This window comes from Drosophila persimilis, unplaced genomic scaffold, assembly GCF_003286085.1.
Source record: "Drosophila persimilis strain 14011-0111.01,24,50 unplaced genomic scaffold, DperRS2 tig00000677-arrow-arrow-pilon, whole genome shotgun sequence".
Classification (NCBI taxonomy): domain Eukaryota; kingdom Metazoa; phylum Arthropoda; class Insecta; order Diptera; family Drosophilidae; genus Drosophila; species Drosophila persimilis.
Genome location: NW_020825333.1, coordinates 1,321,572 through 1,339,554, shown reverse-complemented (window position 1 = coordinate 1,339,554; position 17,983 = coordinate 1,321,572). Strand labels below are relative to the sequence as shown.

Below are 17,983 nucleotides of genomic sequence, written 5' to 3'. Positions count from 1 at the left end.
TTGCCCGGACCTTTTGTCCAAGGACTGCTTTGCAAGGAAAGCCATCGTCGATCATGCAAAGGCATGCCTCAACTGTCTGAGCCGTTCCCATGCACTTTCAAAATGTACCAGTAAAAGGAACTGCACGCAGTGTGGTCAAAGACACCATACACTGCTGCACTTCCCAACTCCTGCTCAGGTGGCAACACAGCCTCACGCAGCCTCCCACAGCGCTCGTTCCGGTAACTCCTGGCAGTATACAACGAGCGACTCATCTGGCAGGGCTACACCTACGCAACTCTACGCTAGGACCCCACTTCCTACTCAGAGCGCGGCACAGCCTCTCCCAGGGGTTCCCAACACTAGTTCCGGTGGTCATCCACAGTCTGCAGCGACCGACTCGTCTGTGAGAACACACTCTGCGCAACTAGTCTCCGCTACGGCAACGCATCACGGACCCAGCACTGTCCTTCTGGCCACTGCCCTGGTCACAATCCACAACCCCCACACTGGCCAATCAGCTGTGGTACGTGCGTTAGTGGATTCAGGCTCGGAAGGAACCCTCATTACAGAGCACACAGTGCAGGCTCTCAACCTCAAGCGGCATCCAATTTCGGCAGAAATCGCTGGAGTTGGGACCACCTCCAAGAACAGGTGTACCTACACTACAGAATTGTCATTAAGTTCTTGTACTTCGCAGTTTTGTACTACCATTGATACTGCGTTTATACTTAAAACGCTTACATCGCAATTACCTTCAAAATCCATTAAATTGCAGCAATGTCCTCATTTGAACGGAATAGAACTCGCCGATCCCGGGTTCTACAAACCACAACGGATTGATCTTCTGCTGGGAGCGGACGTAATCCCACAGATCCTGCTTTCAGATATCCGCAGAGGAAAGGAGAACCAACCAATTGCACAGCACACCCAGCTTGGCTGGATAGTCTTTGGTCGAGCCACTTGTACACGCTCACACGCTGTCACCATTAGATGTCACCACAACAGGCTAGAGAATCTCGTCCAGAAATTCTTCGAAATGGAGCATCTCGGTTCTGCAAAACAGCTCACACCAGAAGAGCGATGGTGCGAGGAACATTTTAAACGAACTTACATCCGTCAACGAAACGGCAAGTATTTGGTACGGCTACCACTTAAGCGTTTGTTTGACCCTTCGCAGGTGCTAGGCAAATCACGTCAAATCGCGATGAATCGATTCCAAATGCTTCAACGAAGATTCCAAAGGCAGCCGGAGCTGCAAGCCAAATATTCGGAAGTCATGAATGAGTACTTCCAACTAGGCCAGGTGACCAAAGTAACAACCAAGGAGCAGCAGCATTGCATCATTAGCAAGGAGAATGGAATCGAGTCCACATGTTGCACCTTGCCTCATCACGCAGTATTCAAAGAGGAAAGTGTCACTACGAAGGTTAGAGTAGTATATGACGCCTCCTGTAAAACGTCAAACGGAAAATCGCTCAATGACGTCCTATGCACCGGACCAGCGCTCCAAAACGATCTAGCCGGCGTGGTCCTGAATTGGCGTTTCCATCGTTTTGTTTTTGCTGCCGACATTCAGAAGATGTATAGATGCATTGACATGAACGCAGAGGATTCGCAATATCAACGCATCTTTTGGCATGACGAACACAACCAAGTAGCTGAGTATTATCTCAACACAGTTACGTTTGGAACTGCTTCAGCTCCTTACACAGCCATTCGCGTCATACATCAACTGGCGCAGGATGAAAGCGACCGATATCCACTCGCGGAAAGGGTCCTTCGACACGAAATATACGTTGATGACGTACAAAGCGGAGCTTCCACTCGCGAAGGAGCATTAGAAATTCAAAATCAATTGATCGGAGCCTTACGATCAGCAGGAATGGAACTTCGAAAGTGGTCTGCGAATGACGCTTCTCTGCTACAAGACATACCTCCAGACCATTTATCTCATAAGACACTATTAGAGTTTGAATACCAAGATCCCGTTAAAACCTTAGGCCTCTATTGGCATCCACATCAAGACTATTTTGGGTTCAAGATAAATTTTGAAATCAGTCGCGCACATACTAAACGTTCTTTACTTTCCACAGTCGCCCGACTGTACGACCCATTAGGTTTCATCACGCCCTGTGTCATGACCGCGAAGGCGATACTCAAGGACTCCTGGATGGCCCGCATCAAACGCAACGATGGCAGCCTAGCACAACTGGACTGGGATGAACCGCTTCCAACCGAACTGCTTGATAGATGGCAGGGATTCATACAGAACTTGCCATATGTCGAGCAAATTCAAGTACCACGATGGCTGCGCTTCAACATCCACGAGCTTGCGTCATTACAGCTACATGTTTTCTGCGATGGATCATCACTGGCGTATGCAGCATGTGCATATATTCGTGCAGAGCTACCAAACGGAATGATTCAAACTCATTTGCTAGCTGCACGCAGTCGAGTCACACCCACGAAACCGATCACAATTCCACGAGTCGAGCTTTCGGGTGCGCTGCTGGCAGTTAAACTGGCAAAATGGATCCGGAACCAACTGCGCACTGCAGGACCACCTATGGCAACCTTCTATTGGTCAGATGCTACTATCGTTTTGTTTTGGATAAATGGAGATCCCCACCGATGGCAAACCTTTGTGGCAAATCGCGTTGGACAGATTTTGGAGCATAGTACATCAACTCAGTAGAGACACGTACCTACTGCGGTAAACCCAGCGGACTGCGCAACTCGTGGCTTAACACCACAAGAGTTAGCAGTACATCCATTATGGTGGTCTGGACCATCATGGCTACAACAGCCGGAAAGCCAATGGCCTGCAAACGGAGTTCCCAGTCAGGACATCGACAGGACTATAATCGAGGAGAAACCATCAGTTTTGTTCCAAAATGCTGTGCAAGTCTCGGAGGCTCCAGAAGCCTTCATCCAAAACTCGTCCTCATACGACAAGTTAATATCAGTCATGGCATATATTCTACGGTTTATACATAACATTCAAGCCAAAGGGGACAAACTGTCTGGACCACTGAGTGTGCAGGAGCTCGATAACGCTTAAATTCATCTCGTTCGCAGCATTCAACAGGAGGTCTACGCGACAGAAATATTGAGGTTGAAGGGAAACAAGACACTATCGGGCACACACAAGCTGTGTCAATTATCCCCATTTCTAGATGACCAACAAATTCTACGAGTCAGAGGTCGACTGATAAATGCAATGCACCTTCCAATAAGCCAGCGACAACCAATGATCATTCCCAATCATCATCATTTTACCGATCTCGTCGTGCGTAATGCCCACCGTCTCGCACTCCACGGCGGCACCGAATTAACGCTGGCCACTATTCGACACAAATTCTGGATAGTCAACGGAAAACAAACTGTCAAACGCATTCTTCGACAATGCGTCCGATGTTTTCGTCACCGACCGAAACCAGCAGCACAATTGATGGCCGATCTTCCCCTACATAGAGTCAATCCGCCAACTCGTGCATTCATCGCCACCGGAGTGGACTATACAGGCGCGTTCGAAATTCAAGCATCCAGATTCCGTGGACACACAAACTACAAGGCGTATATCGCAGTTTTCATCTGTTTGGCTACAAAGGCAATTCATCTTGAAGCGGTCACGGGCTTAACCACCGAACACTTTCTCATGGCCCTACAACGTTTCATCGCGCGTCGGGGTTACTGTCAACACATGTATAGCGATTGCGGCACGAACTTCATTGGTGCCCACCGGGCTCTTCAAACCTGGCAAATACATTTGAAACGAGAGCTACCCACAACTGTAATACCTGCTTTAGCCGCCGAAACGTCCAATGGCATTTTAATCCACCGCATAGTCCTAATTTCGGAGGCCTTTGGGAGGCAAATGTAAAGTCTGTCAAAACACATCTCTATCGAGCCTTTTCAGGACATAAAATGACCTACGAACAACTTGCTACCGTGCTAACACAAATTGAAGCCTGTTTAAATTCCAGGCCTTTATGTCCACTAAGCGCGGAGCCGGAGGACCTAGCTGTCCTCACCCCGGCACATTTTCTTATTGGAGAGTCATTATTAGCTCCGCCGGATGTAACGACAAGGGATGTTCCACTCACAGTCCAATTTCTGGAAGGACAGAAAATGATCCGGCAATTTTGGAAGCGTTGGAGTTCGGATTGGCTATCACATCTTCAAGCCCGTCCAAAGTGGCGACATGAAACCGACAATCTACAAGTCAGCGATCTCGTAATTGTCAAGGATGACCGACTGCCACCCAACGAGTGGAAACTGGGAAGGATAATAGAAGTTCACCCTGGAGCTGACAGTTTAGTCAGAGTCGCAACTGTTAAAACAGCATCAGGCGTATACAAACGATCGGTCTCTAAACTATGTCGGCTACCGTTGCCACAGACCTCAGAATAATCCTACCACCGTTGCTAGCTCCATTCGACCATACATGTACCATAACGAACACTTTCTTTATTCACAGAGCATTCACATGTGACATCCGTTGGTTTCTAATACTGGTCCCAGTATTGGGGGCGGCATGGACGGTTTTCTAAGGGTTAAACTACAAAGAGAGTGAGAGCGCTCTAACTGCAATTGCCCACTCGGAGAACGGCATCGTTTCATGCTAGGGCGGCGTAACCTCGTCTCCGATCACCAAGAAGAGTCTTCGTTTGCGTGTCGACGAAATCACAACGACAATTAGCAGTTGCAGCCGGCCGTACTTAAACCCGTATTACCCATTACATTGTACTCTATACGCGAATTACGTTTAAAGTTTAAGTTGATTGAAGTCCAAATGAATAAATCTCGAATTGTCTATATCGTGTAGTACATTATTAAACGCAAAGATTCCCCAGAGCATTTCTGCTCAACATTGAAATCTCGTATCGAGGATTTCACAACAGAGACCAAAAATGCATGTGGACTGTGCAGTTGAATTTTTTACAGAGTGAGCTCTCGATTTGAAGATATAAAAAAATTATATATACGCGACTAGTAATATTGCAATTTAAAATGAATATTAAAAGGTATTTACTATGCAATAAAACTGTGTTTACGATATAATGTGCTGTAGTTTTGTTTTAATAATAAACTGTTCCATATGTTATTGTCTGTGTTGTTGTTACCTTAATATTGTTACTTTAGCTAAAATAAAAGTTGGGACCCCTTCTCTGGCTAAGTTCAGACTTATGTATACAAATTTTGTATTGTTTTAATATTTTTAGCTATGAATATCAGCTGCCCGTTTTTGCCCGTGTTTGCGATATATGCATTTAGCTAAGGCGGCCTAGTTGACTTTTTACCGTTTTTTCGTGGAAGTTTTATGTTATCTTTTTGTTTTTTTGTATATGCTTTGCGATTTTATTTGTTTTGTTTTCTTGTTTCTCAATGTATTTATCTTATAGGCTTATTGTTAATTTTTTTGAACGCTTGGCCTATAAATATTTATTTATATGCTTTCTATGTATGCTTTCTCGCATTCATTTTTTGATAAGTGGTGCTTAAATAAAGGCTAATTTCCTGATAAAGCTAACAAAGTTTATGAAGATCTACCACAGCAGTTTAAAGACGTCATTCTCCTGACGTCATTAAACATGCTTTAGTATCGATTGGAGAGCCCTCCGAAGAAGCTGCTGAGTCTAGGAATAAGGATATAAAAATGTATCGAATCCATCACACTCGGAAGATCTCACGTGTAGCAACAAATACAGATTTGTTAAACAGATTATTGTAGAGCTCGGATCCATTTTTAACTGGGCAACGAAAACAAACAAAAAACTTCAAAAACAAAAATAAATCTATTCTTTTCAAATCTGTTTTTGATTAACTTAATTAATTTAACTCATTTCACATCATTCAATATTTGTTATTATTTTTATTTTTCGTTCAATAAAATTCAATAAAAATTAATTTCTGAAATTAAATTAGAAAAAATGTTTCTATCTATTTTTAGTCTTTATTCAATATTCTTCCTCCTTTAAAAGCGTCCCGAGTTGTCCCCGCATAACAATTGTTTGATTTATAATTTGTAAATATTTTATAAAGATAATTTTAAAATTCCGTATTGATATTCGCACGGGCAGTATTTTGGCCACCATTTCCGTACAGCACCGTCCACTGTGAGACGGTGGGAAAATCACCAAGCTCGAGAGAGAGGTTGAACAGTTTTAAGAGAGGCACGCAAAGAGATTTTGCGTCATACTTGCTAGCTTTTTTATGGAGAGGAATTATAAACGATTTCTTCCAGATCGGAGGGAAGCAAGAATAATCAATGGACAGGGTGAATAATTTAAGCAGGGTCCACACAGTGCCTCGGCGCAGTACCTGAGTGCACAACCTGGATCCCCGTCTGAACCCGGTAAAAACACCGGCTTAACTAGTCGAAGATCATGAAGTAAAGAACATTAATTTATCAACGGACTGAAAATGCCTTATGACCTTGGTAAACCGTCTGGGTACGGATGACCAGAGTAGCTTTCCTCAGAATGGGTCGTCTGGAAAAATTGGGCAAAAAGATCGACAATTCCCTGATCATTATTTGCCGACGCATTACGAATTGAAAACGAGGATGTGTATGCGGACGTTCTACGCTTACTGTTTATGAAGCAGTAAAACTTTTTAGGGTCCTGAGAAAACTTATCTTGCATCGAGATAGGTAGTTCTTATATCATTGAGCTGTGAAGGCATAAGCCTCCACAACACTGATCACGACACCATCCCCTGGAGGGACCGCCCCGACGGCTTGTTATCTAATTTCATTATTTCATTATCACTGTTTATCCGATTCTTATTACTTCTATTATAATTAGTATTACTTAGACAACGAACAATGAATCCTTAGTTTCCCCAATTAAAATAAGAAATAGGCTAAGAAAACCCCAAAATAGTGAGGCGTTTTGCTTATTAGCAGCGAAGAGACAACACGAAAGAGAGACGCCTACTACGGCCACGCAGCAAAGAGAGCCGACATGGAAGAGAAGGAAACGAAGAGACTCGCCGATCGCTCTTACGCCCACGCAGCCAACGCAAAGAAGAGAACGGCTATACGCAGATGAAAGAGAGCGAAGCGGCAGAGAAGCCGCCGATCGGCCATACACCCACGCAGCCGAGGCCGGGAGCCGAAGGCGGCGAAGCGGCAGAGAAGCTGCGAAAAGAAAAGCCGAGGCCTGGCACGGTCCAGCGCGAGCCAAGCTCGAGAGTGATCTCCGAGGGCTGAGACAGACCGGTTTTGCGGCGGAAGCCAAAATAGATTTGAAAATTAGCCGTGACCGCGCCGTGTACGCAATAAGCCGCACGCAGTGAATAAAAACCAGCTGTGACCGCGGTGTGCAAAGGAAGCCACCGACGTGACGAAGACCGGCCGCCGGACCCAAGGAAGGGAAAGCAAGGGTGAGCCACCTCACGTATGTGAGCTCTGGGGGGGATAGATCGGTGCAGTAGGCAGGGTGTACGCACAGAACCAGAAGTTTCCCAAAAATGTTGTAAATTTTTGTCATTTATTCCCCCCACAATAAAGACACCCACCTCAACCCACCGGTTTCAGAACTTTCGCCCGTAGGAGTCCCTCAGCCCCACCCCCTCTCTTCCCTATTCCCTGGGGCCCGGCGAAGGGGATGTGAGTCGTGGATCATGCGGCATCCACCAAGCTGGGCTTCCCTTTCCCATACCTGTGTCCCCTGGGGACCCGGCGATGCTGGATGTGAGTCGTGGATTCACGCGGCATCCGCAAAGCTGGGTTCCCTCTCCTACACCCTCGCCCTGGGGGACCCGGCGATGCTGGATGTGAGTCGTGGATTCACGCGGCATCCGCAAAGCTGGGTTCCCTCTCCTACACCCTCGCCCTGGGGACCCGGCGACGCAGATGTGAGTCGTGGATCATGCGGCATCTGCTAAGCTGGGCTCCCCTCTCCCCTACCCTTCCGACCCCTGACCCAAACCCCCTCCTCACGCCACGCATGACCCCCAACGCACGTCTCGGCAGCTCCCCAAGCACGGGTTCACCCGCGCCTCGATCCACCCAACGGGTGCGCTTTCGCTGCGAACGGCTCTCCCCTTAGGTCCTCACACAATAAATTTTGCTGTGGGGAGGGACCGGGCCCTGGACAGACTGAGAAGCTGTACCTCGGCCTGAGAACTTCCTTACAGAGCATTAAGAACTGAAAAGTTTGACCGAGCTATTACATAACGAGAGTGAGAAATAGGAGAGCCCACTTCTTGAAATTTTTTATAAAATCTTGATTTTAAGTTTTTTAGACTGGATAGCTCTTTGGTAAACCAAGCGGGCTGTCCAGATCTAATCGGACAAGAAAGCGAGACACAAGAATCAAAAAATGTGCCAAGAGCATTGTAAAAAGTGTTTGTGCCTTGTATGACATCAGTGCACAAGTACAGGCTAGCGTGCTTGGACCGACACTGTATATCATCTACACAGCAGATATACCGACAAACAGTCTTACAACAACTCGCTCAAAGTGCCTTACAAGAGCAACACTTATCAACTCATCTCGTGGCCTTAAATAAAATGGCTAGCAGACTGATGCATGCATGTAAACGAGCAAAAGTGCGAAATATGTCACCGTTACCCTAAACAAAACGAGGGGGAACGTTGTGAGTTGCTGCGGAGACCGCAACTCTACATTTATACCCGATACTTAGTCAGTATGGCTCTCCTCCGGCAGACGCTGCTAATATTGAACGACACGACAAAGAGTGCGTGCGAGAGAGACAGAAAATCAGTCTGAGCGTGACGTCGGGCGCTGCGTAGCCAGTGCAAATTGATTTGTTCCCTTTGGCTATAAAAATGATCTGATCCAAATTCAGCAACCTGATAGATATGATCATTATCTATGATTCTGCGTTTTTAGTTTTCTCGAATGTGCAATATTGTGGATGCCCCAGATTTTCGTCCTTTGCGGGGGCGGAAGGGGGTGTGGCGAAATTTGGACACGAAACGGTCAAGGTCCGATATCACAGGAGTATGGATACCAAATTTGGTTACTCTGGCTCTTATAGGTTCTGAGATCCTTGAACTCATATTTTGCAATTGGCAAAACCGACCATGAAACCTGTGTGTTAGAGAGAGACAGAGCGAGAAAAAATGAAATTGTTTTCTTGATTCTGGCTATAATAATTATACGATCTGGTTGAGATTTTACGCTCTAGAACATATAGTCTTCCTCTACGATTCTGCGTTTTTGGTTTTATCGTATCTTTAAAAATGTGGATGCCACAGAATTTCGTCCTTTGTGGGGGCGGAAGTGGGCGGGGCGAAGTTTTGAAATATTTTTGTAGCAGTGACATATCACAGTAGTCTGGATCCAAAACATCGTTGCTCTAGTTCTTATAGTCTTTGAGCACTAGGCGCTGAAGGGAACGGACAGACGGACGGACGGACGGACAGACGGACAGACAGACATGGCTCAATCGACTCGGCTATTGATGCTGATCAACAATATATATACTTTATGGGGTCGGAAAGGGTTCCTTCTGGACGTTACACACATCCACTTTTACCACAAATCTAATATACCCCAATACTCATTTTGAGTATCGGGTATAAAAATGTGCCCACCAGTGTCTCTGAATAACATCAACATTTTATAAACCACCGAAGTAACATAGCTTGGTGTCCATTTTGATAGACGGCTCCCTTGGCGTAAACATATCGAAGCTAAAAGAAATCTACTGAAATTTAAAGCTAGAAATCTACATCGTCGCCACTAAAACTGGACTATAAAGTACTTTTGTACAATGCAGTTATCAAACCAATTTGGACAGCGGTTTCTTCAAAAAATCAGGCCAATTTCTCATATGTGGAAATATACTTGACAGAGATTAGTTTCTTTTTAATTTATCCTTCAGTGAAGCAATATTAAATATCTACATATGTACATGTGTGCTTAGTTCTCTTGTAGGAGCTTGAATTATTCGCTATACTTATGCAACCCTGTTTGTCTTCAAATATAGTGATTGGATTTTAACCATAAGGCTTCTCTAACACTTTCGAATAACGCCATGTATTCCGCTTTAGTAGATAAAGCTACTGATTTTTGTTTAACGGTACTGCAGTAAAAAAGGCAAACAATTTTAAATAAGTATCCTTTTGTATTTCCTCTGTCTGCTTCATTTTCCGCCCAATCAGAATCGGAATAAAGACCAAAAATAATATTTTCAGAATTCACATGATTTGTAAAAGTTAATTTTAAATTAAATGTGCCTTTTAGATATCTTAGTAAATTTTCTTAAACCATTTTTTATATAAATTGAGTGATTTCTAATTGATCCCCATGTCTATCTATTGTTATGCCAATAAAATTTGGAATTTTTTTAAATCACCAGCACCAAGCTGCGTGTTTTAGCTTTATTTAGTTTGCATACTTTACCCTCATCATGTGTCAATCCTTAAGGAATCTTTATATAAATGTCCTCTTTAAGATTAACATAAAGTAATGTTGTCATGACATCCATATGATGAATTTTCAAATCGTATTGATTTGCTAATACCAGAATATCTTGAAAACTAAAAGTACGTGCAACTGGTGAAATGTTTTTTAACAATCCGTCAGATGTTCTTGCGTGAAGGCACGAGCTACAAGTCCTGCTTTATATCGAACTAAATTTTCGATTATCAGGCAGGCTCCGTTTTTCATTTACTTTTGCGGATTACGTTTTCAGCCAAAACGTTTCGTTTTCGTTTTAAGGTGTTCCATTTTTCACATATTTTTTTTTATCGATATGTTACATTTTGAAGTCCGAATTATATTGGGCGGGAAACAGCTGTGCTCACCCAGATGATCTGTTAAGCGCATGTTACAAGCACAGTCTGAGCTGTTACATGCACATTTGTGCTGTTATACGCAAAAATTTATTAATTGCCAACGTTCCGATAACCAAATCGGAATGCATCAGCTGCTTACACCAAAACGAAATTTGTTGTTGCTGTGGCCAGTTTTTTCCGAGCCAAATTTTAGGTTGGGTTAAAATAAAATTATTTATAAAGAAAGCACAAGTTAAATTACCCTGATATAGGTATCAAGTTTATGTTAATGCATCAATAAGTCATCTATTTTTTTCCTTTTGCAATTAAGGTTCGTTTTGTTGTATAAAAAGCCGTTTACTTTTCATTTCGTCAACGAAAATGTTTTCGTTTTGAAAACGATGAAATCTTGCGGAATGGGAAAAAGAGAGCCCCAATTTATGTGATTTCAAAAGTAAATCGGAAAACTTTTGTGAATGTGAAAAACGGAGCCTGGCTGTATATCTTGTTTCATAGTAAACACCCATTTATAATCGATTGTATTTTTGTTTTAAGGGCTTTCTACCAAAGACCATGTTTTATTTTGAGAATGGGAACCTAACTCATCTTGAATTACCTTTTCCCAATTAATGTTATTATCCCCATTTTTTATTTCTTCAAAACAATTTGGAATATTATTAAAGTAAGTATAAGAATGCATTAGACATTTTTGTAATAATCTATAATATATGTTAGGATTGTCTTTTAATCTTTTACTTCGTCTGATTTCTTCAGTCTCACCAGTAACTATTTTAAATTTTCACAAGTCTGTATATTGTTTTTGAACTGTCATTAACAGTTTCAAAATTTTCCATTTATGGTAATGGAAAGCAAGACTCTATATTTTCAGTGTGTGCAACTTGAAAATCGACTTCCCTTTTTTGGTTTTCATTATCCAAAAAAAGGATCGTCTAACTGTTCCAGTCTATCATTTTGGAAAATTGAGTCTTCGGGCTGTATAGCACAATCTTCTACAGATCTTGAATTTAACATATTTTTTTCGTCCGCCGCAACATCTCTAGCTGCCATTAACTTCCTTGATTCCACAGTTTTAAACCATTTTGTTCATATGCAACAAGTATACATTTAATCGATTTTTCATCGAAATTGACATTTTGTTTTCTTTCATTATTAACAACGTATACCGTTGAGCCAAATATTGTAAAATACTTAAAAACAGGCTTTTTACTATGTCACAATTTAAATGGTGTTTTTTTTAGCATCTTTTAACTCTAGAGTTGGGCATCTATTTATTAATTATGTTGCAGGTAAAATTGCTTCGCACCAAAAACTTGTTTTCATTTTAGCTCATTTACCATGGAACAAGCCTTTTCTGTAATTGTTCTGATCATTCGTTCAGAAATACCATTTAGCTGTGGACTGTGAGGAATAGTCAAATGATAGCTGATACCTTTTTCAGAACAAAATTCACGCATTTCGTTAGACAAATATTCCCTTCCATTGTCAATCAGCCAGGCTCCGGGTTTCACTTACTTTTGAGGATTACGTCTTCAACCAAAATGTTTCGTTTTAAAGCGCTCCCGGTTTCACAAATTTTTTTATCCATATTTTTCATTCATAGCTCGCAAAAAACCGTTTCTCGATGTCAGCAAATAAGTGTCTTTTACTCACACTTTGAGAAAAGACTTATAGAGAGCAACCGTTTGCATCGGCTCTTTAACGAGCTCGTTTGAGCTCGGAGAGCAACCGTTTTTTTTTTTGTTCTGTGTCACTCAGTACGTTGCCAGACCGTGTACTTGATCAAATGAAATTAAGCAAAAAGTCCTCTGCATATATATTGGTGAATTAAAACGAGACGGCAGCATATTGGAGTCGACATCAAGTGTTCCTTCTCCAGCGTGGGGAGAAGCGAGACGGCAACACGTAGCAGTCTGTTTTTGCTATGCTATAATTTCCTATTTGTACCTCACTTGGCATGAACCCAAGAACGTCAATGAATATTATTAATTTTACGTGCGTTAATGATATGATTTTAAGAATAGTATATAAAAACAAGCAAAAATAATTGCAAATAAATTTTTCTTGTTCTTCTTCTCGGAAGATCCACGATCCACACGGCGTCTACCTCAGCGCAACGCTTAAGCAAAGTTTTAATTACGTCGTGCATATTCGCACCTTATACATACTGACAGAAATATACGAAAACACACTGGAACACCTTTATTGGAACTACACGTCTTCGCCTTTGATTCTTTTGCACATTTGTCACCGGGTATCAGCGACCCGATCCGCTCCCTAAAAACATTGGTCCTTCGAGCCGGATCTTCGCCTAATCAAAAGAAGAAGTTCACCCCAGCCAGCATCAGTGAATCTTTCCAACCCAATCCAAGATAAGTACGAATTCGTCACTTGCCCATCTCCAGTGGCTCCTCCGGGCCCCAGTCGGCTGGACACATATGTACATATATGTTCTACTTTTTTTCTTTCACCGTGTAACGTGTAAACCTAAAAGGGTTCGTTACAACTCCTATAGCGATACGTTAAAAGATAAGATTTATTAAATATGTTACATCAGACATCCCATACTTTTTCTTAGCCCTAAGCCATATAGCCATATCGACATATGACGACTCCACAAACGCAGACCAAACACACCAGGTAACGCGGACTTCCCCTACCGCGAACCAAACGGTCGGTCACGCGGCTTCTCAGGTTCGCCGCCCGAGTCCATCCACCACGGAAAGATGACACTGGCGCGAAGAAAGCCTGCAGAAACCCCGGCGTGCGAGGACGCCCGCCAAATATTTCGAGCTATGCGAGTCAAACCCAGTCAGACTAGGTACTCAAGTGACATCAACTGCGTAAGTTCATATCAAATAGCCTAGCCACCAACATCGTCCCACTCTGCCCCTACCCTCGTGCCACCACGAAGGGGTCCTCGCCGAATCCCCAAACCATCCAATCTGCAATCTCCGTTTTTAACATTCACAAAAGTTTTCCAATTAACTTTTCAATACACATAAATTGGGACTCCAGTTTTCACATTCCGCAAGATTTATTCGTTTTCAAAACGAAAACATTTTCCTTGACGAAATGAAAAGTAAACGGCTTTTTATACAACGAAAGGAACCTAAATTCCAAAAAGAAAAAAATAGATTACTTTTTGATGCATTAACATAAACTTGACACCTATATCGGGGTAATTTAACTTTTGCTTCCTTTATAAAAATTGTATTTTAACCTCAAATTTGGCTCGGAAAAAATTGGCCAGGACAAACACAATTTTCGTTTGCAAACAGCAAAAATATGTGAAACCTTAAAACGAAACGTTTTGGCTTAAAACGTAATCCGAAAAAGTAAATGAAAAACGCAGCCTGCCTGATTATCTATACAAAAATATTTAAAAACAGGAAACTCTGACTGAGTCCAAACTACTTACCATCAAGCATAAACTGCGACACACCTCGTCCACACTGGGACGCATCGCGATTAGTTTCATCCATTTTACGTCTGTAAAAGAAAGAATTTATAGGTATTGCATTGTGTTGTTGTTTTTATGTATAATTTGTCTTTAGCTGGTGGCGGAGGTGCTCCTAGAACTAGATGGACGATAGTGAGAGCACTGCAAATTAACCTTTGTTGTTGACATAGACAGCCCTGATCTGTTGAGCCGCATAAACTTCACGATTCCTGTTAGACTGACTAGAAATTTTATACCGTTGTTCCTTCCACTTTGTAGATCGAATTATTCCTTGCATGAACCGTTTAGGGTCTTATGCTCGGATTATAATTCCCTCTACCATATTATATCCAATACTAATTCTCTTCCTCTTATTAAATTATTAATCCTTACACACCTTTCGATTAATTAGTAACTGTAGTGGTATTTGTATTTTGATTGCATGCTTAGTTTCTTAGTGAGTTTAGTGCTAATTTTCCTCGAATGTTAGTCTAATATCTATCTTTCTTGCATGTTCGCGTTTGGTTCGGCTACGCACCGCGCGTCATGCGGCAGCGCCCCTCGGTCGGTTGGGCGGGAGGAGGGCTGCGTTTTGCCTGGGATCCGCGCGTAACAGCCTTCTGCTGGTGTCACACGGGCCACTTGACGGTGCAGTAACTGCATCGCCCCTTGAAAGATGCAGTCATTGCATGTCAACGTCCAATATAAAAAGAAGTCATTGGGTGCCAAGTCAGTACTGTAGGGAGGATGAGTCATCAATTCGACGTTTTGACTGCTTAAAAATTCACCTGTTTGTCGAGATGTGTGCGAGCTCGCATTGTCATGATGGAGAATGATTCGTGCTCGGCAGTTGGTTTTGCGAATTTCTCCGAAGACCTCCGGCAAACAAATGGTCGTGTACCACTCAGAATTGACAGTCCTACGTTTCTCTAGCGGAACAGTAGCCACATGACCCATTCTCCCGAAGAAACAGGCGACCATTTGCTTCGGAGTGCTTCGTGCTCGAACAACTTTTGTTGGATTTTGCTCATCTTGAAACACCCACACGGTCGATTGCTGTTTAGTTTCCGGCTCATACGCATATATCCATCATTCATCACCTGTCACGATTTTATAAACATCTTTTGAAGCACCTCGGTCGAACTTTTTAAGCATTTCCTTACTCCAATCGACGCGAGCCTTTTTTTGAGAGATTGATAAGTTATGGAGTATCCAGCAAGAACAAAACCTTTTTTACAACTAAGTGTTCATGCAAAATGGAACGTATTAAATGGAACTAATGTGCAATTCTGCCTCTATCTCACGATATGTCACGTGTCGATCTTGTTCGATCAGTTCACGCACACCATCGATGTTTTGTGGCATAACAGCTGATTTTGGACGACCTTAACGGGATTCGTCATGGCCTACGACTACGATAAAATTCTGCAAACCAGGGATAATCTGTCGTTTTTAATGGTGCTTTCGCGCCATACAAAGAACTAAGTTCATCAACACATTCTTGTTGGGATAATTTACGTCAAAGTTGTGAAAAATAATCCAACGAAAACCCTCTCGAGAGATTTCCATTTTTTTGCCAAATTGATTTTTTTAACTGATCGTGAACAAAACAAAAACCAATTGTACATAAAAACGTTGTACGTACATATATGCTAAAAAAAATGACAAAGTTTATTATGTCGTTGCCAGATTTTACGTATTGGCTTTAGTATTGCCCATTCCCGAAATATAAATAGCAACCCTCGTACACCATACAATATTGTAAAACTGTAATCAAATAGTTCATAAGCAGGAAGGAAGCAGGGGATAAACGAAGTGCAAGAATTAAGACTATGATATGTATGCAATGATATGTATATACTCTTGATCAGCATCAACAGCCGAGTCGATTGAGCCATGTCTGTCTGTTCGTCTGTCCGTTCCTATGAGCGCCTAGTGCTCAAAGACTATAAGAGCTAGAGCAACGACATTTTATATCCGGACTTCTGTGATATGTCAAGAATATGTTACAAGAATATTTCAAAACTTTGCCCTGCCCACTTCCGCCCCCACAAATGGCGAAAATCTGTGGCATCCACAATTTTGAAGATACGAAAGAAAAGAAAACTCAGAATAGTAGAAGATGACTATATCTTCCAGAGTGCAAAATCTGAATCAGATCGTATAATTATTATAGCCAGAATCAAGAAAACAATTTCATTATTTCTCCCTCTGACTCTCTCTAACACACAGGTTTCTTGGTCGGTTTTGCCAATTGCAAAATATGAGTTCAAGGATCTCAGAACCTATAAAAGCCAGAGCAACCAAATTTGGTATCCACACTCCTGTGATATCGGACCTTTACCGTTTTGTGTCAAAATTGCGCCACACCCCCTTCCGCCCACGCAAAGGAAGAAAATCTGTAGCATCCACAAATCTCACAGACTATTAAGGCTAGAGGAACCAAATTTGGTATCCCCACTCCTGTTAGATCTCACTATAAAAGGTATATCTCAAACTTTCGCCCCACCCCCTTCCGCCCCCACAAAGGACGAAAATCTGTTGCATCCACAATATTGCAGATTCGAGAAAACTAAAAACGCAGAATCATAGATAATGAATCTGGATCAGATCGGATCATTTTTATAGCCAAAAGGAACGAATCAATTTGCAGTGGCTACGCAGCGCCCGACGTCACGCTCAGACTGATTTTCTGTCTCTCTCGCACGCACTCTTTGTCGTGTCTTTTAATATTAGCGGCGGCTGCCGGAGTAGAGCCATACTGTCTAAGTATCGGGTATAAATGTAGAGTTGCGGTCTCTTGCAGTAACTCCCAACGTTCCCCCTCGTTTTGTATTTGAGCCTGTTTTGCTAGAAGTTAGAAAGTGTGTATGGTCATAAAAGTGAAGTAGGATTGGCGAATGGTCTGATGATAGATCTGTTAAGTGCTCTACACTCTTCTTGTAACAGTAAAATCAATCAAGTTGTTTTTTTTTGCGATCCGCTTTTTTTCCTTTTGTTTTGCACAAACAACCGGTGCTTTCGTAAATAAACTTTAATAAACTTCCTAACCAGTCTACAATCTGTAAATCTATTCTATTCCGAGGCTGCATGCCTTTTGCCTTTAACTTTTTATTTTTCGGCGTCGGCTTGTCGTTTTTCTGTTGTTGAAGTGAGTACGCATAAAATTACATTACAATCATGTTACGACATGACTTTGTTGATGGCTTGCTGGACCTGTCCCTGTCTCAAGTCAACCATGTGAAAAATTCCTTGGGTCGATTGCTTGATATATGCTTTGTACCGGATCTGACCATGGTGTTGTTAACCCGAGCCCTTCCGCTCACTATACCTGAAGACGCCTACCATCCTACTTTCGAAGTGTCGCTAGATATAGGACCAACTGTATTGGATCGGTCGAATAGGCTACCTGAACATGTCCGCTTCTTCTGAGATTGAGAAGCTTAATAGCGTCATTACGGATTGTGATTGGTCCGCTTTGTACTTGTGCACTGATGTCATACAAGGCACAAACATTTTTTACAATGCTCTTGGCACATTTTTTGTATTCTTGTGTCCCGCTTTCTTGTCCGGTTAGACCTGGCAAGCCCCCTTGGTTTACCAAAGAGCTATCCAGTCTTAAATACTTAAAATCAAGACATAAAAAATTTCAAGAAGTTGGTGCTCAAACTTCTCACTCCCGCTATGTAATAGCTCGGTCAAACTTTTCAGTTTTTAATGCTCAATGCTATAAGAACTACCTATCTCGATGCAAGATAAGTTTTCTCAGGACGCTAAAAAGTTTT

At 42.4% G+C, this 17,983-nt stretch overlaps 1 protein-coding gene across 1 annotated transcript in view; it reads right to left on the bottom strand.

The window, feature by feature from the left end:
• LOC113566377 (cerebellar degeneration-related protein 2-like) overlaps positions 1–17,983 on the bottom strand; it is a 91,390-nt gene that overhangs the window by 60,425 nt on the left and 12,982 nt on the right. The window contains exon 2 of the mRNA XM_026991677.1: positions 14,178–14,248. Within this exon, the coding sequence (XP_026847478.1) occupies positions 14,178–14,241 (64 nt within the window). The 5' untranslated portion in view covers positions 14,242–14,248. The remainder of the gene's footprint in view (positions 1–14,177; positions 14,249–17,983) is intronic.